Consider the following 22,898-nt stretch of genomic DNA (forward strand, 5'->3'; position numbering starts at 1 on the left):
CCATCTAGGGAAAAGAACTCCCAGCAGGTTGAAAGAGAGAGGCTTTTGTATATCATCGTTCAAGGTATGATTTCCTAAGTCTGTGTCAGGATCAACTTGGCTCAAGTTGTTCCCATCGCCAGTGCTGACGTAGAGTTCCCCTGCGGCTCACCGAGCGGTAGCTGTGTAACGTGAACTCCAAACTGGTTTATTCATCAGATGCCAGGGTTTATGCACAAATGACTCAGGGTGGAGTGCCAGAAAATATCAAGATCTTCCTCTACCACCTTGTGATGGACAGCCCATGCCTGAGAAAAGTTGGACTAAAATAACAAGGGTGGGGCAAGCCAGGAAGCAGGCATTATTATTTTGAGGGGAAGCACATGTTGGCCGTGCCTCTTCCAACTCCAGGTGCCCCTTGCATTCAGGTGCTGCTGGAACCTTCCAGAAAGTTTGCACAAGAGAAATAAATTCAGAAGCGCTTCTTTTATGCATTTGACTACTTTAGAGGTATATTAAAGATGGAAAATAATCACTGACGATGCCTGGAATTTGTGAGTCTGGTGGAAGACACAAAGTATAATCATCCCAGGTGGGAAGTAGTTGTTGCTGTGTATTCTGCTTGTGAAGCAGGAAGATAACATTTTAACATGATGTTCTTACTTTAAATGTTTCTGGTGTAACCTGGGACTGTGCTGGCTAGAAATGGTAGCAGACCAGCAGCTAAATCCTACTTAGAATTACATTAGTAGTGAATGTAGGGTTTCTGCAGGCTTTTCAGTGTTTGATCCTAAATATGCCATTCTTCATTTATCTACTACTGCTAGGCTATGTTAGTTGTTACATCTAGTGTAGTGAACATCTACTAAAATTGCTTATTACTACTGTAATAGGGAAATACAACCTGCTTGCTCTTTTTTCACCTCCTCATAGTTTTGTGTAAGAACAGTGAGAGTGTTTTCTAGTCGGCTCGGGTACGAACAAATGACTAGCTGTATGACCTAAGCAGTGGTCTTACACATAAAAACGTGAAAGACAAAAGCTACTCAAAGGTCAAGCGACATCAAAGGTTGAAGACATGGATGTCTGCTGCTTGAACCTTGTTCCCAAGTCCACGTAGTAATTTAGCTCATAGCAGCTTTAGACTGACTTAGCCCAGCCTTTGAGGGGCACAGTTTCTTCTTAGAGCATATTGAATGGCTGCCAGCCTATTGTTCCCAGCTATTGTTGTCTGAGAAGACAACATGTACTAAAGATGAGAAACAGGAAATGTTCGTTTGTCCTCTTTGTGGCAGAAGAAATTTTCCAGATTCCATGTGTTGAGGTAATTGTTCAGAAGAGCATTTTCCTTCCAAATGCGCAAGAGTTACATCGGTGGAACAATGGCAGTGGCCAGTCACAAAAACACAGACACAAATACACATGGCTGTGTCTTTTGCAGAATTAAGCACTATCCATTTGCATCTGAAGGCAGAGGAAGGTAGGCTTCTTACAGTGCATAAACCGTGAAGTTCGACTTAAAAAACACACTAAGGAGTGTTTCAAAGCTTCTCTTTTGCTGCACGCCCAATTACTGGCTCTTCCCAGATCCTTACTTTCCAATAACTTCTGTTTCCTTTTGCTTGCAACAACTACATCTTTGTAGCCTGTTATTTTTCCTCTTTTAACTGGTTCTTGGCAGTTTGTGATCTTCCTTCCTACAAAGGGTCTCCTTCACACTTCACTCCACAGCATGATTGCTTCCCTGTATAATCTCTTGGTGACAGCCCACACAGAATAAAGGATTTTTATGTGAAATCCATGCCAACAGGCTTTGCTTCCAAGGTCCATCCCTCATCCTAAGCAAACCATTCTGTTTGGTCTCTTACAAACTCAGTCCCTGTCCAGCCCCCTCCCCTTGCCTGTGTAACTCAGAGATCATTAGTAAAGAAACAGGAAAGGAAAAAGATTTTGGGGAAGAGAAGGTAGTCTCAAATCCTCAGTAAAAACGATCCTACCTTCCACTATGTTTGCATTCATTTGTCAAACACAGGAGTGCAAGTACAGCTGCAGGTGGGGGAGTTAACTGCACCACGCACCTTACTTCTGGGAGAGGCATAAAATACACAGTAAACTATTGTGCCAAATAGTGGCAAGATGCTTGTGGATTAATGTCCTTCATGTGCATTCCAAAACTGATAACTTGCATCTGTCTCTCCCTGAAGCAGTGCTTTCATTTGTGTATTTTTACAATGGGAGAAAAACATCTTTTCACTTATCTGTGATGCATTCTGCTGCATGTACTCTCAAAGATTTTACTGAAAGCTTATTTCTGTTTCTCTAAGGTTGAATACCACCCTTTCCAAAGACCTCAGGAGCTTGTCAATTACTGTAAGAGCAGAGAGATTGTTTTTGAAGGCTACTGTCCTTTAGCCAAAGGGCAAGCGCTCACTCATCCTAGCATCATTCGGCTGGCAAAGAAATATGGCAGGACTCCAGCACAGATCTGTATCCGGTGGAGTTTACAGGTAATGCAGGGTGCTAATGAAAACACATCTCCTCTCTCACCATTAGTTTGGATTTTGTGTAGCACACCAGAATTTACACAAAGCATTTTCAGTGTGTTGATGATTGCACGCAGAGCGTGGTAATCAATGGCACAATGTCTGCCTGGAGACCAGGGGCTTCCCTCAGGGGTCAGTGCTGGGATCAGAGCTGTTTAACATCTTTGTCAGTGATATGGACAGAGGAATTGAGTGCACCCTCAGCAAGTTTGCAGATGACACCAGATGATTTGCTAAAGGGCAGATATACCGTCCAGAGAGAGATGGACAGGCTGGAGAGGTGGGCCCAGGCCAACCTCATGAAATTCAGCAAGGCCAAGTGTAAGTTCCTGCACCTGGGTCAGCGCAATCCCAAGCACAGATCCAGGCTGGGTGGGGAATGGCTGAGAGCAGCCCTGAGGAAAAGGCCCTGGGGGTCTGGGTTGATGAAAAGCTCAACATGAGCCAGCAGTGTGAGTGCAGCCCAGACAGCAACTGCATGCTGGGCTGCATCAAGAGCAGCATGGCCAGTAGGGCAAGGGAGGGGATTCTCCCTTTTTACTTTCATCAGACCCCACCTGGAGTCCTGTGTGCAGTTCTGGAACCCCCAATACAAGAAGGACATTGAACTGTTGGAGAGAGTCTGGAGGAGGGCCATGAAGATGCTCAGAGGGCTGCAGCAGCTCTGCTATGAGGACAGGCTACAAGAGCTGGGGCTCTTCAGCCAGGAGAAGAGAAGGCTTTGAGGAGACCTTAGAGTGGCCTTCCAGTATCTGAAGGGGGCCTACAGGAAGGCTGGGGAGGGACTATTTTCAAGGTCTTTTAATGACAGGACAAGGAGTAATGGGTTTAAACTGGCAGAGGGGAGATTCAAATTAGATGTTAGGAAAGGGTTCTTTCCAGTGAGAGTGGTGAGACACTGGCACAGGTTGTCCAGGGAAGTCGTGGCTGCCCCCTCCCTGGAGGTGTTCAAGGCCAGGTTGGATGAAGCCTTGAGCAACTCGTTCTAGTACTCCCCTATGCTAGGGGGTTGGAACTGAGTGATCCTTGAGGTTCCTTCCAACCTAAACCATTCTATGATACTGTACTGTAAATCTGGAATGTAGTGCACAAAAGTGTGGCTGTATTTCAAATATGCAAGCAATGTGATTGTAGAGAATCCAATGAACCACAAGAAAAGTGACATTTTCAAACCAAATGCTACAGGCAGTGTGGGGCATCATTCCATTTGTGTCACTCAACACGAAGTACTAAATGCTGAAATAGAGTATTAAATTGACATAAACCACATAATCTGTGTCAGAATTGAATGCAGTGTATACAGCTGCAATTAAAAACAGCAGTGAGGAATGTCAGTGCCTTTTGAACAATGCAATTAGAATGTCAGAAGGAATATCCTGGAATATTTTGAAGAGAGATCATTTTCTCTGAAACTGCATAAATTTTAATTATAAGAAGCATTGCTTTTTTTTCAGAATGGGATTGTCACTATTCCAAAGTCCACAAAAGCAGAAAGGATACAGGAAAACTGCAGGGTAAGGTTTGCTAATGTATTCAACTGTGACTAATATTGAAATCGCTGGGTTTGATACAGTCTGGAGAATAGGAGGCTCCCAGGTGACCTTCTTGTGGCCTGCCAGTATCTGAAGGGGGCCTAAAAAAAAGCTGGGGAGGGACTTTTTAGGCTGTCAGGTAGTGATAGGACTAGGGGGAATGGAGCAAAGCTGAAGGTGGGGAGAGTCAGACTGGAAGTGAGGAGAAAGTTGTTCAGCATGAGAGTGGTGAGAAGCTGGAATGGGTTGCCCAGGGAGGTGGTTGAGGCCCCATCCCTGGAGGTGTTTAAGGCCAGGCTGGATGAGGCTGTGGCCAGCCTGGTGCAGGGTAAGGTGTCTGTGCCCATGTCAGGGGAGTTGGAACTAGATGATCCTGGTGGTCCCTTCCAACCCTGACTGATTCTATGACTTGCCTGTCCTTTTTCCTGTGTTAGTTTTGTGTTGGGGCAACTCAGTTGAAGTTGGCAAATTAGAGTATCAAAATGACTAGCAGAAGTTCACAATTGTCAGAAATCAACTGGAGAGGTAATCACTGTGTATCAAAAAGATATCCTCAAAACAACCTTTCATTATTACTAGTTTTACTTACCACTTGACTGACTGTATGAGGCCACAATCTGATCCCTTTTGTGATAGACACTTAGGTCACCTGGAATGAGTTTGTGTGCTATGCATAACACTGTGTGAGCTGTAAAAACCTCTTGGTTATCCCAGACAGAGACCTTCAAAGAGATCACAGTCCTGCTAGAGCTGGCTCTTCCCCTACCTTCTTCCTTCTACTAGACTTGCAGAGAAGGTCCCAGCACGATGAGCATGAAAAAGTGGGGAACAAATGAGGATTGGCAGCATGACTTCCCCCACTCCTTTTTTTACATTTCCTTTTCATACCAACTGTTTGTAGTTGTGATGGTTTGGGGGTTACCCCACCCCTCCCACACTTTGTATTTGCCCCAGCTAACTCAGACGGCCTCTGGGAATATAGATGAAGCAGTTTATTTACAGCTAGCAGAATTTACAAGCAGCTATTTACAATATATACAGTTATATACAATTATATACAGAAATATACAAAGGATAAACGATATGAAAGCACAACTCCCCTCCCAGAAACCTGAGTCCCCAGGAGGGGCTCTCAAACCACCCCAACACCTCCCCCTGGCCCTCTCAACCTTACCCCAGTTCTCAGGAAGAAAAGAGGTGCAGCCAAGAGGTTAGGGAGCAAGGTTAGTAGGAGCAGGGTTAATGAGATGTGACCAGGTCTAAGGCCAAAGCAAGAGTGAGAGACAAAATGGAGAATGTTTTCTTCTTCTTCCCAGAGTTCTCAGCGTGACTGTGAGAGAAGTAGACACAATTGTTTTTCATTTCACTGCCCATTATCTAGTTCTGTTACCAAAACATTCTAGCTTGCTTCAAACTAGCACAATCCACCCCTTGTCTACTTCGCTCAGAGTACCGCTGAGAATTATCCAATCTAATCTAAACCAATATTTACACTAAAACAATATATACAAGTTCAGTTCACACTTCAATCAGATGTAGGTGATTCAAAAGCTCAGAACAGGGACTCCCAGGTGACGTTGGGTTCGTGCTCACGTACTGTAGATTCTATCGTAGATTCTCTCAGTGTTGGGCGCCGATGTTACCTAGAACAGAAAACTCCTAACAACTTGAATTTAAACTCTCTCAGCTAAGGTTAGATTTCTCTGTGGAATACACTGGATTTCACCATTCTCCTGCATTACCCAGTATGTATGACCAGGACCTTCAGCAGAAACCACCCCTCGGACAGGTTTCCCTTCGCCCGAAGGAGAAAATACCCAAACAGTTTTCCCTAACAGATTCTTCTCACGTACAACAGGAACTTTATCACCGTCTACTGTTTGGACCAAATCTGATTGTGCAGGTCCTGCTCTATTTACTGAACCTCTACTATTTACCAACCAAGTAGCTTGTGCTAAATGTTTGTCCCAGTTTTTCAGAGTTCCACCCCCCATGGCTTTTAGGGTGGTTTTCAGCAAACCGTTGTAGCGTTCAATCTTCCCTGAAGCTGGTGCATAGTAGGGTATGTGATAGATCCATTCAATACCATGCTCTTTGGCCCAATTTTTCACAAGATTGTTCTTGAAATGAGTACCATTGTCTGACTCAATTCTCTCTGGAGTTCCATGTCTCCACAATATCTGTCTCTCCAAACCAACAATGGTGTTACGTGCAGTAGCATGTGGAACTGGATAGGTTTCCAACCATCCAGTGCTGGCTTCTACCATCGTCAGCACATACTGCTTGCCAGAACGAGATCGAGGTAAAGTGATGTAGTCAATCTGCCAGGCTTCACCATACTTGTACTTTGACCATCTCTCACCATACCATAAGGGCTTGATTCGCTTAGCCTGCTTAATAGCAGCACAAATGTCACAGTCATAGATGACTTGGGTGATAGCGTCCATGGACAAGTCAATTGACCTATCACGAGCCCATCGGTATGTTCCATCTCTGCCTTGATGTCCAGATGAGTCATGGGCCCACCGAGCTAAGAACAGCTCACCTCGGTGTTTCCAATCAAGGTCAATGTCAAGATCAGAGTTGGTATCAACTTGAGCAATCTTAGCAGCTTGATCTGCCTTCTGATTATGTTGATGTTCTTCAGTGGCTCTGCTCTTAGGCATGTGTGCGTCTACGTGCCGCACCTTCACTGGAATTTTCTCCAGCCGTGCATCAATGTCCTGCCATAGATCAGCACACCAAATAGGCTTTCCTTTCCTCTGCCAACCATTCTTCTTCCAGTCCTTTAGCCAACCCCATAGAGCATTGGCTACCATCCACGAGTCGGTGTAGAGGTAAAGGATAGGCCAATTTTCACGTTCAGCCACATCAAGAGCAAGTTGAACAGCTTTTACCTCAGCGAACTGACTGGATTCTCCTTCGCCATCTTTCGTTTCGGTAACTCTCCTGGTTGGACTCCAAACCGCTGACTTCCATATTCGCTTGTTCCCAACAATACGACAGGAACCATCTGTGAACAAAGCATAGTTCTTTTCCTCATCAGAGAGATCACCATAGGGAGGAGCTTCCTCAGCACGAGTTATTTTCTCCTCCGGAGGTTTGGAACAGTCTGTGCCTTCCGGCCAGTTGGTGATCACCTCCACCAGACCAGGTCGGTCAAGATTACCCATTCGTGCTCGCTGGGTTATCAAAGCCATCCATTTAGACCAGGTTGCATCTGTGGCATGATGTGGTGATGAACCTTTGCCTTTGAACATCCAGTTAAGAACTGGCAGTCTAGGAGCTAAAAGCAATTGTGACTCAGTTCCAATCACTTCAGAAGCTGCTTTCACTCCCTCATAGGCTGCTAGAATCTCTTTCTCAGTTGCAGTGTAATTTGTCTCTGAACCTCTGTAACAACGTCCCCAGAAACCAAGTGGACGACCACGTGTCTCATTTGGAGCTCTCTGCCAGAGACTCCAAGTTGGACCATTGTCACTGGCAGCCGTGTACAGAATGTTTTTAATGTCTGGACCAGATCTCACAGGTCCTAAGCCCACTGCATGGACTACTTCTCGCTTAATTTGATCAAAGGCTGCTTGTTGTTCAGGTCCCCACTCGAAATTGTTTCTCTTACGAGTCACATCATGCAGAGGTTTGACAATCTGACTGAAACCAGGAATGTGTAGTCTCCAAAATCCCACCACACCAAGAAAAGAAAGTGTGTCCTTCTTACTGGTGGGAACAGCCATGGTAGAGACTTTGTTAATCACATCCTGAGGAATGTAACGGCGACCATCCTGCCACCGCACTCCCAGAAACTGAATTTCTCTGGCAGGTCCTTTGACCTTGTCTCTCTTAATGGCAAAACCTGCTTGCAACAGAATGTCAATGATTTTGTTACCTTTCTCAAAGACTTCCTTAGCAGTTTGGCCCCACACAATGATGTCGTCGATGTACTGGATGTGGTCTGGAGCTTTACCTTTCTCCAGTGCATTGTGGATGACTGAGTGACAGATGGTTGAGCTGTGTTTCCACCCCTGAGGCAAACGGTTGAACTGATACTGGATTCCTCTCCAGGTGAATGCAAACTGAGGCCTGCACTCCTTTGCTATGGGAATAGAGAAGAAAGCATTAGCAATGTCTATGGTTGCATACCATTTAGCCTCCTTCGATTCCAGCTCGTACTGGAGTTCCAGCATGTCTGGCACAGCTGCACTCATGGGTGGCGTCACCTCGTTGAGGGCACGAAAGTCAACTGTCAGTCTCCAGTCGCCCGTAGGTTTACGCACAGGCCAGATGGGACTGTTGAAAGGTGAATGAGCTTTTTCGATGACAGCCTGACTCTCCAGTTGACGAATCAGCTGATGAATGGGCAACAAAGAGTCACGGTTAGTTCTGTACTGCCTATGATGAACAGTTTGAGTTGCAATTGGCACTTCCAGGTCCTCTATGTCATGATGTCCCACAACTGCAGATTCATCAGAAAGTTCAGGTCTAATAGACAATTTCAATTTATCATCCTCAATCTCTACAGATGCTATTCCAAAAGCCCATTTATGACCCTTAGGATCTTTGAAACAACCTTGTCTCAAAAAGTCAATTCCCAGAATGCAAGGCGCATCAGGACCAGTTACAATAGTATGTGTCTTCCACTCTTTACCAGTTAAACTGATCTCAGCCTGTACCTTAGTTAACTCTTGAGATCCACCAGTGATTCCAAAGATAGAAATGGACTCTGTCCCTTTACAATTAGATGGCAATAAAGTACACTGAGCACCTGTGTCAACTAAAGCCCTGTATTTCCGAACTCTTGAACTGCCAGGCCACCTAATGAATACATTCCAATAGATTCGGTTCTCTCCACTATCCCTTTCCTCCTCCTGGCTGGAGGCAGGGCACCCCTAATGCTGAACATGGCATGTGGGGTGTACACAGTGATTGTTGTTGTTGCGAGAGGAATTGCAACTGTTGGAACAATTGCAGTTGCTCTCAGGAGCTGAAGAAGTGACAGCTACTTTTCTGGCATTGCTGCCTCTGTTTCTGCCACTCTGCAGTTCCTTGACCCTCTTTGAAAGAGCTGAAGTAGGTTTACCATCCCACTTGTTCATGTTCTCCCCGTATGTGTCACGCAGAAGTATCCACAGTGACGCACGTGATTGCTGCTGTCTGGGTGGAATTTGTCTCCTCCTGGGCTGGAATTGCCTTGCAGGAGGTGGGCGTCTGTTCCTGACTGCAGAAACATGCACCCATTCAGATGATGCAGGAATGGTATCTTTTACCAGATTAGTAATGTTTTTGAGATCCTCCTTCAGTTCTTTCATGGTATCTTTAAACTCTGTAGTCATAGTCTTTATGGCACAGATTATACCAGAATGGGACAAGCTGTCCTCAATCTGCCTGAGCTGGTCAGTGAATTCACCAACAGTGAAAGATCTTCCATTATCACTCCTTGCTAGAAACTTACTGGCCAAGATGTTAGCATAGGATGAAGGAGCAAGCTTAATCAGCTTCTTCATGAGACCTGTTCCCAAAGGAATATCGTCAGGCTCATGAGTGCCATGATCTCCATAAAGCACTTCCTTCACAGCAAACTCCTTCAGAAGCTTAATTCCCTGCTCAATGGTGTTCCACTTCTTGGCAGCCCATGGCAAATCATCTCGGGAAGGATATCTCATAGCCACAGCCAACAAAAGGCGTGTCCACAAGCTAACCCTACCAAGAGGACTTGCCAGGTGTTTGTCCACTCCACTCTCCTTGGTGAGTGGTCCCAGCTGCTTGGCAGACTTGTCTCCTACCTGCAGAGCATTAGCACCAATGCCACGGCATCTCACTAGCCAGCTTAAGATTGGCTCACCTGATTCCCTTGTGTATTCCTTCCTAACTTCCCTGACCTCTCTGAGTGGATCCTTGGACCCTTGGATGTCATCTTCCTCCTCTTCCTCCTGTTGTTGATCTGGTGGTGCCGGGCCTAACACAATCTTCCTCATAGCATTCCTAAACTCATGGGAACCATCCTCTCTCCTGGCAGCTAACCTCACAGCGCTCCTCTCACTTGAGTATTGTTGTCTCAGCACATCTACAAGGTCTCGCAGACTAACTGCCTCCTCTTCCTCCTCTTGCTGCTGATCACCAGAGGTCCCCTGTCTTACATCCTCCTGCGAACCACTCTTTGTCTTAGCTTTTGCCTTAGCAGGTGCCAGAAGGGCCTGAGCAGCAACAGACTTGGATGTGTCTGCTGGAGGATTTGAATCTTTAGGAGTCTGACTTGGAGCTTGTGAGTTCAAATCTGCCTTGCTTTTAACAGGAGGATTTTGGTTCTGGTCTGCTGGCTGGGGGTTTGAATTGGCTGAGCTGGTGTCATTAGGATTTGGACTGACTGGGCTAGCATTACTAGCACTAGTAGTATTATTAACATTAGTGGGATTATTTGCCTGTCCTCCTGGGATGCCTGCCAACCCTGAGGTGTTATCATTTTTGCTAGGAACATTCTGATTTTGGGTACCTGCCTGTCCTCCTGAGGCTCCTACCGAATTCTGTGGATTGTTGTTGTTTTTGTTATCAGTGTTTATGTTAGTGGTGGGAACACTGGCTGTGTTCCCAGAACCTATAGAGGAGGGTGGAGAGGCTGGCAAGGGGGAAGCCGATAACTGTGTTCCCTTGTTTTGCTGTGAAAGAGACTGCTTCTGAGACACAGAATTTTTCCTAGCTCTTACAGAAGCTGGTTTAGAATTTTTCACCAATAATGCCAAAATTAATATGAATATTAAAATCATAAGAGCCAGATTACTGCAGACCAAACCCATCACAATCTCTTTTCTGTAAAAATCCTTGCATGGACTTGGCATTTCAGTTTGGGGCTGGATGACCCTCATGAGAGCAGTAGATAAAGCAGCATTTTGACTGATCGTCACATTATTGACAAAAACTCTTGTAATATCACTAGTAATATTCTCAGTGACACTAAAACCAGCATAACCAAGAATGAAATCACCCCAGCTCCAGAACATGTTTGAAAGCTTAACTTTAGCCTTCTTAAAAACTACATGAAGCAAGAAATAACCAATTTGATCTTTGATCCAGTTGTACACAAAAAACCAGAAAACAGGCCACACAGCAATCCCCACCAAGTACAATAGCTGCTTGATTAGCTTCATCTTAATTCCCAGAGCTAATTTCCACTCACTCAAATAACTAGCCCCACGTTGGGAAAGCCAATTAAAAATGTGATGGTTTGGGGGTTACCCCACCCCTCCCACACTTTGTATTTGCCCCAGCTAACTCAGACGGCCTCTGGGAATATAGATGAAGCAGTTTATTTACAGCTAGCAGAATTTACAAGCAGCTATTTACAATATATACAGTTATATACAATTATATACAGAAATATACAAAGGATAAACGATATGAAAGCACAACTCCCCTCCCAGAAACCTGAGTCCCCAGGAGGGGCTCTCAAACCACCCCAACACCTCCCCCTGGCCCTCTCAACCTTACCCCAGTTCTCAGGAAGAAAAGAGGTGCAGCCAAGAGGTTAGGGAGCAAGGTTAGTAGGAGCAGGGTTAATGAGATGTGACCAGGTCTAAGGCCAAAGCAAGAGTGAGAGACAAAATGGAGAATGTTTTCTTCTTCTTCCCAGAGTTCTCAGCGTGACTGTGAGAGAAGTAGACACAATTGTTTTTCATTTCACTGCCCATTATCTAGTTCTGTTACCAAAACATTCTAGCTTGCTTCAAACTAGCACAGTAGTCCATCACTTTTGCTCTCCATCTGTCTAATCTGAAAGTCTGCTTTCTTTGGGGGGAGGGGAAACCACAGCAACTTTATTGTTACTTCCAAAAATACCATAGGAGTATGAAGTGTTTGGTAGATCAGGAAGGAACTTTGCAGGGAGATAGGAAACTTGTGTCTGCTGTTTAAATCACCATATGTGTAGATGTAACTCAGTATAATGAGGATTTCTACTTGTGTCTATGCCCTGCCTTGACTTTTTATTCTGACATGCACACTGCTTTCTGTGGTACAAGCACAGCTGTTTGTGGTACCCTAATGTGAACCAGATTAGAGAGCAAAACACAATTTTGGATCCATCCTTTCTCATTTTCTTTTCTTTTCCTCAATTGTATTTTAAGTTCAGATCAATTCTGTTTTTCACAGAGTTTACTTCATGGCCATGCCCATTCGTTTCACACAACAGACCTTAAAACACTTGGAATGGAGGGTAGAAGTAGCACAGCATTCCATGTGTAGTATAATACACAGTATTTCTAGTTCTCTGACTGGGCTCTGATTTAGGCTTGTAAAGCTTGAGCAGCACTGAGGTTTGACTGTAAGGGTCGTTCCAGCAGACTGCTTCCAGGATAATGTAGGATGGGAGGAGCTCGTTCGGCAGCAGTTCAGGCTCCACAGGGTCTTTTTTACTGCGTATGCAGGAGCTGTGACAAAACCAACAGATCAGCTTAAAGCAACTTCATTTCTGAAGTGAAGCTGCCTAAATAAGACACCTCCTAAGCAAACACTGATGCTGTCCTTCGTGTTACAGGTTTTGCCATAGGAGAAATCAGTGCCTGTAGGAATCTGTGCATGAAGACGCAGGCAGTGGCTTTCAAGCTGATGTTGGCACTGAGACACTCTATCTGTTTCTGTGTTAGCTGATCCATGAGTGTTTTGTCTAAGTATACCTAGAAAAAATACATCTAGCCTTTGGTCTGCTTGCTTTGTAACTGTCTGATAACTTCCAGTCATTCTCTTTGGCTGAAGTTCCGAGGAAAAGAGCTGTAATGCTTTAAGCTGAAGGTTGGGATACAAGTGAAATACTGAGTCCAGTTTCCAGAGGGACTGCAGTCAGGGTATTCATACACTTCTTGCAGTGACCATATAAAGTGCTATCAGAAACAGCTTCCATACTACCATTGCCTTGGACCTTTGCCTAAGGCCGGGACACTACAAATCATCTTAACAGTCTACAAATAGAAATGAATAGCAGAAGGAGCAAAGGACCCAGTGAAGCATGTCAGCTTAATAGAGTATTTATCTATGATAAAAGGCAAGAAGTTCCAAAAGGAAAAGTACAGGAAAAAGTCTGCCTTGAATCTAAATGAATCTTGCCCAGTTGAAATAACAGCAATGCTCTTGACTACATTTCTGTTGTTAACCATATTTGCATCCCTATAGGTGTTTGATTTTACAATAGCAGAAGGTGATGTTGAGATTCTGAATGGAATGCACGATGGAAGACATGTTTCCTGGGACCCAAGCCTCATTCTGTGAAGGAAGGTTGGAGCTTCTGCCTCTGTCAGTGATCAGTAAGGCATGTCATGTAATTTAAATTCAAAGGTGGCTACAATGAGAATGCAATTGTAAGGTTAATGGCTGCTATTGATAACTGATTTTAAATCCAAAGTATTGATAACCAACCAAATATTTTTGGAGGGTGGCAGGGAGTTGGAACTGGATGGTGCTTGAGTTCCCTTCCAACCTAAAGCATTCTATGATTCTATGGTACTGGAGATGAAGGCATTTAAGAACATTTCTGTTAGTTTCAAACTGCATGCTTTAGGATTTTTTGTTTTAATCAGGCTGCAGATGTGTTTCTGCCACACCTGCCCCCCCAACATAACCTTCAAGACATGTTTTTTCTCTGACTGGCATCTGTAATAGTGAAACTATAATACTAGTAGGTTCACAAATCAACTAAGCCAAGAGGACTGCATAATAGTCACCCTTTGTCTTGTGCTGTGGTTAACACCAGCTGATTTTTCTCTTTCAAATGGCTGTGCTGAACTGTTCTGACAGGAAAGCAGATATTAGCCCCATGCTTTTGAAAATGAGGTCAAAGATGGAGTAGCTCTTGTTGACACTAATTGAATCCAAACAGTTAACTCCATGTTGCCATGCCCTTTCCAAAGCTTTGGAACTTGTCTCTGACTATAGTGTATTGGAAGATAACAACACATAACCCAGCCTTCTGGCCATGTTCTGTGATGCTGCAGTTAATGGGGGCAGTGAAAAGTGCCCACAGATTAAGCTACCTGCAGTGACTGAATACTTGCAGTACCCTGTTGTGAGTTTACATTGCATTCAGGATATAACTGATGCAGCTTTACTGTTTGTCATTTTGAATTGCTGCTTATCCATCTGCAGCATCACACAGGACTTTACACAATAGTAGTGACTTCTAAAGCATAAATACCATCTCTGAAACTTGCAACTACCCATTGGAAAAAAGGAAGTACACAGGTACAAAACCTAGAATGGATTTAAGTCAATGACAGTGATATAACTGCCCAGTGATATAACACATACTGCTTGCATGCCATTGTAGACATGCTCAGCATTAAGGGATGTGCATTGCCTAGCAGCTTTGCACAGATCCATTGTACCAGTCTCAATTACTGTGCCCAAGAGAAAAATTTAATGGAATCATAGAATCAACCAGGTTGGAAGAGACCTCCAAGATCATCCAGTCCAACCTAGCACCCAGCCCTATCCAGTCAAATAGACCATGGCACTAAGTGCCTCATCCAGGCTTTGCTCCACCACCTACCTGGGCAGCCCATTCCAATGCCAATCACTCTCTCTGTGAAGAACTTCCTCCTAACATCCAGCCTATACTTTCCCCGACACAACTTGAGACTGTGTCCCCTTGTTCTGTTGCTGGTTGCCTGGGAGAAGAGACCAACCCCCACCTAGCTACAATGTCCCTTCAGGTAGTTGTAGACAGCAATGAGGTCATCCCTGAGCCTCCTCTTCTCTAGGCTAAACAACCCCAGCTGCCTTAGCCTCTCCTCATAGGGTTTGTGTTCCAGGCCCCTCACCAGCTTTGTCGCCCTTCTCCGGACATGTTCCAGCACCTCAACATCTCTCTTGAATTGAAGGGCCCAGAACTGGACACAGTATTCAATGTGTGGCCTGACCAGTGTTGAGTACAGGGGAAGAATAACCTCCCTTGTCCTACTGGCCACACTGTAGTGGCATTGCTAGCTAGTGCACTTGGAGGACCATTCTGTAGCTGACCTACTAATAGGAAATTCAAGAGTATGTTAACAACCTTTATCATCCTATGCTATGAGCTGCCATGAGGACAGACTACGAGAGGGCTTTTCAGCCTGGAGAAGAGAAGGCTTTGAGGAGACCTTAGAGTGGCCTTCCAGTATCTGAAGGGGGCCTACAGGAAGGCTGCGTAGGGACTACTGACAAGGCCTTGTAATGATAGGACAAGGGGCAATGGGTTTAAACTGGCAGAGGGGAGATTCAAGCTAGCTGTTAGGAAAGGGTTCTTTACAGTGAGGGTGGTGAGACACTGGCACAGGTTGCCTAGGGAGGTTGTGGAGCACAGGATCACCCAGTGTGATTGCAGATCACATTGGGTGATCCTGTGCTCCACAACCTCCCTGGAGGTGTTCAAGGCCAAGTTGGATGAGGCCTTGAGTGACCTGTTCTAGTGGGAGGTGTCCCTGCCAATGGCAGGGTGGTGGAACTGTATGATCTTCAAGGTCTCTTCCAACCTGAACCATTCTGTGATTCATGAATCCCTTTTTTTTTAAACTCCAGCATAATACATCTCCAGGAATTTCTCAGTGAGGCTTCAAATTTCCACTATAATCAACTACTGCTAAGTTCATCATTTGACTGTGAAACCTGCCTGAAACAGGGGAAGTGTATAATTACTTTCACAGTCTTAGGGTCAAAGGGACATTGAAGATTGTCTAGTTCAAATCCCCATACCATGGGCAAGGACACCTCCCACTAGACCAGGTCACTCAAGTCCTCATCTAACCTGGCCTTGCACACCTCCAGGGATGAGGCATCCATGATCTTCCTGGGCAACCCACTCCAGTTTCTCAGTACTCGTGATCTAAAGACTGTCTTCATAATCTTCAGTCTCAATCTCCCCTCCTTAAGTTTCAATCCATTCTTTCTTGTCCTATCTGTCCAATCTCTTGTCTAAAGTCCCTCCCCAGCTCTCTTGTAGCCCCCTTCAGGTACTGGAAGGCTGTTCTAAGGTATCCCTGGAGCTTTCTGTTGCCTGAGTGAACAACCCCAACTCTCTCAGTCTGTCCCCATAGGGGAGGTTCTCCAGCCCTCTGATCATCTTCCTGGCACTCCTCTGGACCCACTCCAGCAGCTAATTGTCCCTCTTATGCTGTGGGCACCAGAACTGGAGGCAGATCTCTAAAAGTTTTGTGGTGTCACATAACTCTGTTTTTTAACATGTGGCTTGTGTTCAGGACCTGCTGTCTGCCTACAATGATCCCTTTGCTGACCCAGAAGGGCACCACCTGGCCATGCCTGCCATGGCAAGGACATGCAGAAGGTGGGAGCTATTTGGGGTGCTCCCAGGCTGGCAGCTAGGGCTGGCAGCTGGGCTGCCAGATCCATTGCACCAGTCTCAGTTACTGTGCCCAAGAGGAGTCCCAGTAATTGGAAAAGGAGAATGAGCATAGGCTATTTCTCAGGTAGCAGCTGCCCCTTAGAGCCAAAAGCTTCTGTGACAGTTGCTTGTTCTGCCTGTGTGACTGGAGGAAACAAAGAGACCACTCTGCTGAGGGAGTCTCTGGAAAACACAGGCATCCTTCTTTACAGTGAGGGTGGTGGAGCACTGGAACAGGCTGTCTGGAGAGGCCACAGAGCTTGTCTCTCGGGAGACACTCCAAACCTGCCTGGGTGTGCCCCTGCACAGCCTGCCAAGGCAATCCCACCCTGGCAGAGGGGCTCTGGAGCTCCCCTCCAACCCCAAACACATTGTGATTCTGTGATCCTTGATAGTATGAGGCCCAGCAATGATGCAAAAGATATTCTAGGAACTGTTGAACATCTAGGTGAGACTGAGAACTACCCTGTGGATGTTGATATCCTCATGCCAGCCTGCCTGGGAGGAGTTCAGCCAGCCAAGTGGAAAGGAGGCACTTCAACCTGCAGAGCAGTCCCTGCTGCAGTTCTGGATTCACCTAGGGATTCACTGCTTCCAGTGAGGAAGTGAGCAGGAGGTGTGTCTCATAGAAAGGAGAGCAGAGATTGTTGGGTTGGGTTGTTTTGTTCTGCTCAGTTGGGCTGCTTCTGCAAATTTATTCTTTCCTAATGGTCCCTCCTGACCTGGATTCATCCCATTGACTACCCATAAGTATGATGTTGTCAGGATGAATTTATGGTACATCACTTGCTTTGAGTGCAGTGTAAAAGTGGTAGAAGATGACTCCAAAGCACAGCTGTGAAGCTCCTTCAAATCCTGTGGTATATTTAATGGACTCTCAATGAAACCACAGCCAATATTTTGTGTCACAGGGTTTGGGAGCTTTTATTTTTCACATGATTACCATGAGTGCCTTGTAAACCAGATTGGATTACTTTGGTTTAATCCAAAAAGTTATCTCATGCAGGTTTGGCTTGGGTTTGTTTGGGTTCTGCTGTGTTAGTTTTTTTTTCAGGAAATGGTTATTTATGGTTTTCCCCTCCAAGGTTACAAATAAGAGGTTTCTGTAATCACCAGCTCATTGCAGATTTTCCATCTAAGACTTCTGTTTCTTCACTATAGCATGTTCACTTCAGTTACCATGTCCACGAATGCCTTCAGTTTACCCTAGGAGAAAGTGTACAGTAGGACTTTAATTGACTGAACCCTGTCATTGGAATAAAAAATTAACCTTCCAAAAGTTTTCTAATGCTGCATTATGCAGTTTTGTCAACTCCTGCTATATTTTACTATGCATGGAAGAAAACAACAGAAACAAACCCCACACCAAAGCCATAATTAGGTGTATTAAAGTGTGCTACAGTTTGGGATGCAATGAATGGAATAGAATATTGAATCAACAAGGTTGGAAGAGACCTCCAAGCTCATCCAGTCCAACCTAGCACCCAGCCCTGTCCAATCAACCAGACCATGGCACTAAGTGCCTCGTCCAGTCTTTGCTTGAACACCTCCAGGGATGGAGACTCCACCACCTCCCTGGGCAGCCCATTCCAGCACAAATCACTCTCTCTGTGAAGAACTTCCTCCTAACATCCAGCCTAGACCTCCCCTGGCACAACTTGAGACTATGTCCCCTTGTTCTGTTGCTGGTTGCCTGGGAGAAGACACCAACCCCCACCTGGTTACAACCTGGTTGCATGTCATTTTCTCAGCTACTTAAGTGCTTTCTGCTTGGCCTTAACCTTTTCAGATTAGTGATCTAAAACCAAAGTACAAATTCTCACCAAAAAAAAATATAGCAAACTTTGTGCAATAGCCTTTTAAAACAAAAAAAAGAGCCATTTAACTGTTATCAGTGCCAAGAACTTGAAATAAAACCAAACTCTAGAATGCTAGTACTAAACAAATGTGGACATAAGTCTTTACCAGGTTGTCATCATTTCTTTTTCCTTCCAAATGAGGTTTTTTATTTTAATCTGAAGGAAGAATCATGGAAGGGTTGGAAGGGACCACAAGGATCATCTAGTTCCAACTTCCCTGCCATGGGCAGGGACACCACACCCTAGATCAGGCTGGCCACAGCCTCATTCAGCCTGGCCTTAAACAGCTCCAGGGATGGGGCCCCAACTGCTGCCCATGGCTATCCGTTCTAGGGTCTCACCACTCTCATGCTGAAGAACTTCCTCCTCACATCTGGTCTGAACTTCTGTTTTCTTTACTCCCACGAATCATAGAATCAACCAGGTTGGAAGAGACCTCCAAGCTCAGCCAGTCCAACCTAGCACCCAGCCCTACCCAATCAACTACACCGTGGCACATCTCCAGCTTCACTGCGTTCCCCCTAGTCCTGTCACTCTCTGATAGCCTAAAAAGTCCCTCCCCAGCTTTTTTGTAGCCCCCCTTCAGATACTGGAAGGCCACAAGAAGGTCACCTCAGAGCCTCTTCTTCTCCAGACTGAACAGCCCCAACTCTTTCAGTCTGTCTTCATAGGAGACATGCTCCAGCCCCTCTCCTCATGGCCCTTCTCTGGATCCGCTCCAGCACATCCACATCTTTCTTGTAATGGGGGCTCCAGAACTGGATGCAGTAAAGAAGGTACAGAATGTTTGAATACTACAAGTATCAACCAAGACTGCATTCATCTGACCCATCCATTGTGGAAAGCATAATTTTAAACCACAATGTTTCTTAGGGATCCAACTGGAACATGAGTTCATTTCAAACTGAACAACAAATCTATGGTATCCTCTTGGGTACCTGATAAATACAAATAACCAAACTTGGTATCAGTGCCTTCTGCTTGCTGTTACATTAAGAAATTAATGAAATCATTTAGTTTACTCTTTCTGCTGTTTTTACAGATAGAAAAATGCTTTCTTTCAGCATTTTCTTCATTTTTGGACAGCCTGTTGGCCATATTCTTCTGCTATGGGTTCAGCTATCTCATATTACAATGAAGTTTCTTCTGCCTACCTGTACTTTATTTAGCCTGTTTGAACAGGTTGGGTTGTTTTGCTTTCCTTACAGATTTTGGAAAGTATTAGTTACTTAAGGGCACAGACTCAAGTGTGCTACAGAGCCTGAACATCTTGGCAAGTTACTCAAAACATGGACTGTCTGTTCTGGGATTACTGTACATGTCTGAATCTGACTTCAGACACTTCTTGCCTTTCTTCTAGCAATGAGAGTGCTGGGAAGCTCTGCAGGGCACTTCTGGTGCTTTCTTGGTGAGAAGACCTGTTCCATTGGTACTGTTTCAAGGATCCCCATCTTAGCCAAACGTGAGCTAGGTCAAGTTGTGTCAGGATGAATAAAAGTACTTCATGCCTATATAGGTAAAGGTATTTGAAGGTGCTGAACAGTAACGTGTTAGAGGAAAAAGCCTTGCAGGGTTTCTATGTCTTTTCAGTTTGGATAATGTTCAGACAGTCCTGGTGCAGTCACAGTTTGTCCAGCAGTGCTATCGCTAACAGGCTGCAGTTGGCTGGTGGGGTTGGAGGCCACTGATGTATTAGTATGCAGATCTGGGAGTACTCCCAACTCACAACTTCCTTTCTGATGAGATGGAAGCATTGTCCTGCAAGAAAACTGCCCTGTCACTAGCCAGGTTTCTGAACCACACCACCACACTAACTTCTCAGAGGAAGTTCCACAAGAACTTTAGTTGTCACAGGCAGCCAGTTTGTCTTTTTTTGGTGGCAGACCCTAGCCCATGAGTCTCTGCTCACCCTAAACGCTCTGAAGTCCAAAAGCATACACATGTTCAGGATCCCTGTGTCCAGCAGTGTCTGCTCTTTACACATGCAGATGTGTTGCAGGAGCTCTGTTGTTTTAAGCAGGTTACTGAGGTCATGTATCTCCTGTGTATCAGTATGGTGTCTTGATGTGTGCAGTCCTTCTGCAGGCCTTCATCTGAAGCCTGCCTTAGGGTTGTTTCTGAAATGGTAGACGAGCAACATCGTACTGTTCTTTCTCCTTATTCTGACTAAGCAGCTCCAGAGTCAGGTTCTCAAAGGAGCTCTGTACATCTTGGATTTCTGCAGTGCACTTCACACAAGCACAAGGTTCCCTAACACTGGACCTGGCTGCTTTGGAGTTACTGAGGGAAGAGTTGCTATTCTGTCGCTGGGGATGGAGCGTAACCCTGGTGTAAATCACCTCACTAAACACTTACTAGCATACTTTTGAGTTGGCTGGATCAACCTCAATCTACCTGAGTTTCAACCCATGTAAGCAGGCTCCAACCTATTTAGCCATATTAAGTTATTGTCTGAGGTTTTAGCCTTCAGTGCAAATCCAGCTGGTCTGGCTTCATTTGCCTAAGAACGAAGCTGTACTTGAGTTTTCTCTGCACTGAGGTGTCACTATGTAGATAAATGTGTGCGGCCGTCTAAGTTCTGTGATGTGTCTCGTGATACAAATGCCCAACTGAAATTGCTCAGGTGTTTGACACAGCCTCTCATAAATGCTGCATCTCCAAGTTGGAGCCCTCTCAGCCGGTTAACCAGTGACCTAAACATGAAAGCCTGTACATCAGTCTGTTGAAACCTTGAGTCATGCTGTCCTTTAATTAAAGTGTGTCCCTTTAATATGTTGCTCTTGCTTAAAATTGCATGAGAACGATTTCCTAGAGGAAAATGCCCAGTGACTACACTTCAGCATTTTCTACAAACTAACTAAAGGGAAGAGCTTGAGCTATCTAGGGGCTGTCAGGCAGTTGCAGGGGATGCATGTGTCAACCTCAAGTGTGATTTATCTTACGTGCCTTTTCTGACAGTTGTAATTTAACGGCTGTATTTTCCTCCAGGCTCTCAGGAGGCTAAAGATCTTTTCAAGTTTCTAGCTTTGTGGTGGAAGAGTAAATGTGTGTTTGCCAGTGTAATTTATCTGAGTCATTCTGGGAGAGGCGTGGAGCAATTGAAGCGTGACTATTAGCATAAATAAGAGGGGATCTGTCAGAGGAAGGCTGCTTCCCCATAACAACTGATGCGGTGGTGTGAACTAAAAAGCCTAATATATTGAGCTTTAGACACCCTTTTGTATTTTGGTTTGAAGTGGAGCTAAAGAACAGAGCAAGGAAGGAAGAGAAGGATTCCTGTAGAAAGTGCAACTGCAGATTACCACTGAAGTTATGTTTACCACTGAGGTGGTTTTGTTTGGGTTTTCTTAAGTTAGAAGAGAGAAAAAAACCCCAAACCTACACTCGGTCTCTGCTATAGCCTTCTTACCATTGTCAGTAGTTATTGGTGCCACCTTTGCTTTTAAAAACGTGTTTTTAAACTTGTCTTCATCTTTGCAGACATGTTGGTATCTTACAGCATCCGCTGAACATCTAAAGACGTAGTTGCATGTGGGAAGCGCTGCCATAGGGTCATGTTTAACAGTGGCATGAAGTGAATCCTCCGCTGGCCATAGGCCAGTGCTGACTTTTGCCTTTGCAGTGTGCGGCTGGGTGCCAACCCGCATAGCTTGGTGCATGCTGGGTGCCAACCCATGGGCCGGTGCATGCGCTAGGGGAGTCGAGCTGCTGCTGAGTTGTCCAGTGCTGCACGGCAATCTGTGAGCCACAAGTGCCGGTGAGTCCCTGCATGGCTGCTACCCCCAGCCGACAGGCCTGCCAGGTTAGAAACAGCTCTTCGAGGCCCCAGCTCAGTCAAGTCCAGGTATGTTCTTTAACGTTACTTATGTCCCCCAGGAGCGAGGCATAGGGCGGCACGGGGGATGCCTCCTTTGGCTTCGTCCCTGCTGTGCTTGTTCTGAGTGGGAAGGATTAGAGCCGCCGCCTCCTCCTCCGGACGAGCCGCCTTACCGCGGGTCCAGCGAGCGAGAGGCGGGGGCGTCTAGCACGGGAAGGGTTGGAGCCCGGCCGGGACGGCCCCCTCCCCGCGCCCCCCGGCCTGTGGGGTCTATAAAAGTGCCGGCACAGCTGCACCCGCTGCTGCTCCCTTCCCGGCGGGCAGGGCCGCGGAGTGGGGCGGGGCGGCGAGAATGCCCCAGCCGCCGGCGGGGCGGTTGCGGGCGCCCGGGTGGGGCCAGGCATGCGGGACGAGCCGCCCCGCGGCCGCAAGCAGGCAGGGAGGAGTTAGAGAGGAATCGTCGGAAACGGGGTGGAGAGCAGCAGCGACAGAAATATTAAAACCACAGAGCCCCCGGCCCGGGCGCTGGAGTTACTCCGCGAGAGCTTGAAAGATGCGCAGGGCCGGCGTGGGCTCCGCGCCGCGCTTGAGCGAGGTAAGGCTTGTGGAGCCGCGGCCGCGCACCGCACCGCGGGGTCGCCTCTGCGGAGTCTAGGGCCACCGCGAAGTACCCGCGCCGCGGCTCGCCTTTCGGCACGGCCCCCGGAGCGCCCGAAACAAAAGAGGCGAGGGAGTTTTGGGGCCGCGTCCGGCCGAGGCGGCGCGGAACGGAGGCGGGGAGCGGTGCGGGATGCAGCGATGCGGGCTGGAGCG

The 22,898-nt window shown here is 46.1% G+C and overlaps 1 protein-coding gene across 2 annotated transcripts in view; it reads left to right on the plus strand.

The window, feature by feature from the left end:
• LOC135177294 (uncharacterized oxidoreductase ZK1290.5-like) overlaps window positions 1-22,898 on the plus strand; it is a 65,836-nt gene that overhangs the window by 42,005 nt on the left and 933 nt on the right. The window contains exons 5-8 of one of the 2 annotated variants that reach the window (XM_064147063.1): window positions 2,304-2,486; window positions 3,977-4,036; window positions 13,211-13,341; window positions 19,629-19,685. In XM_064147063.1, the coding sequence (XP_064003133.1) occupies window positions 2,304-2,486; window positions 3,977-4,036; window positions 13,211-13,306 (339 nt within the window). In that variant the 3' untranslated portion in view covers window positions 13,307-13,341; window positions 19,629-19,685. Of the gene's footprint in view, window positions 1-2,303; window positions 2,487-3,976; window positions 4,037-13,210; window positions 13,342-19,628; window positions 19,686-22,898 lie in introns of those variants that run through there. The other variant, XM_064147062.1, reaches the window with a different exon arrangement.

The sequence above is a fragment of the Pogoniulus pusillus genome, chromosome 8, assembly GCF_015220805.1.
Source record: "Pogoniulus pusillus isolate bPogPus1 chromosome 8, bPogPus1.pri, whole genome shotgun sequence".
Classification (NCBI taxonomy): domain Eukaryota; kingdom Metazoa; phylum Chordata; class Aves; order Piciformes; family Lybiidae; genus Pogoniulus; species Pogoniulus pusillus.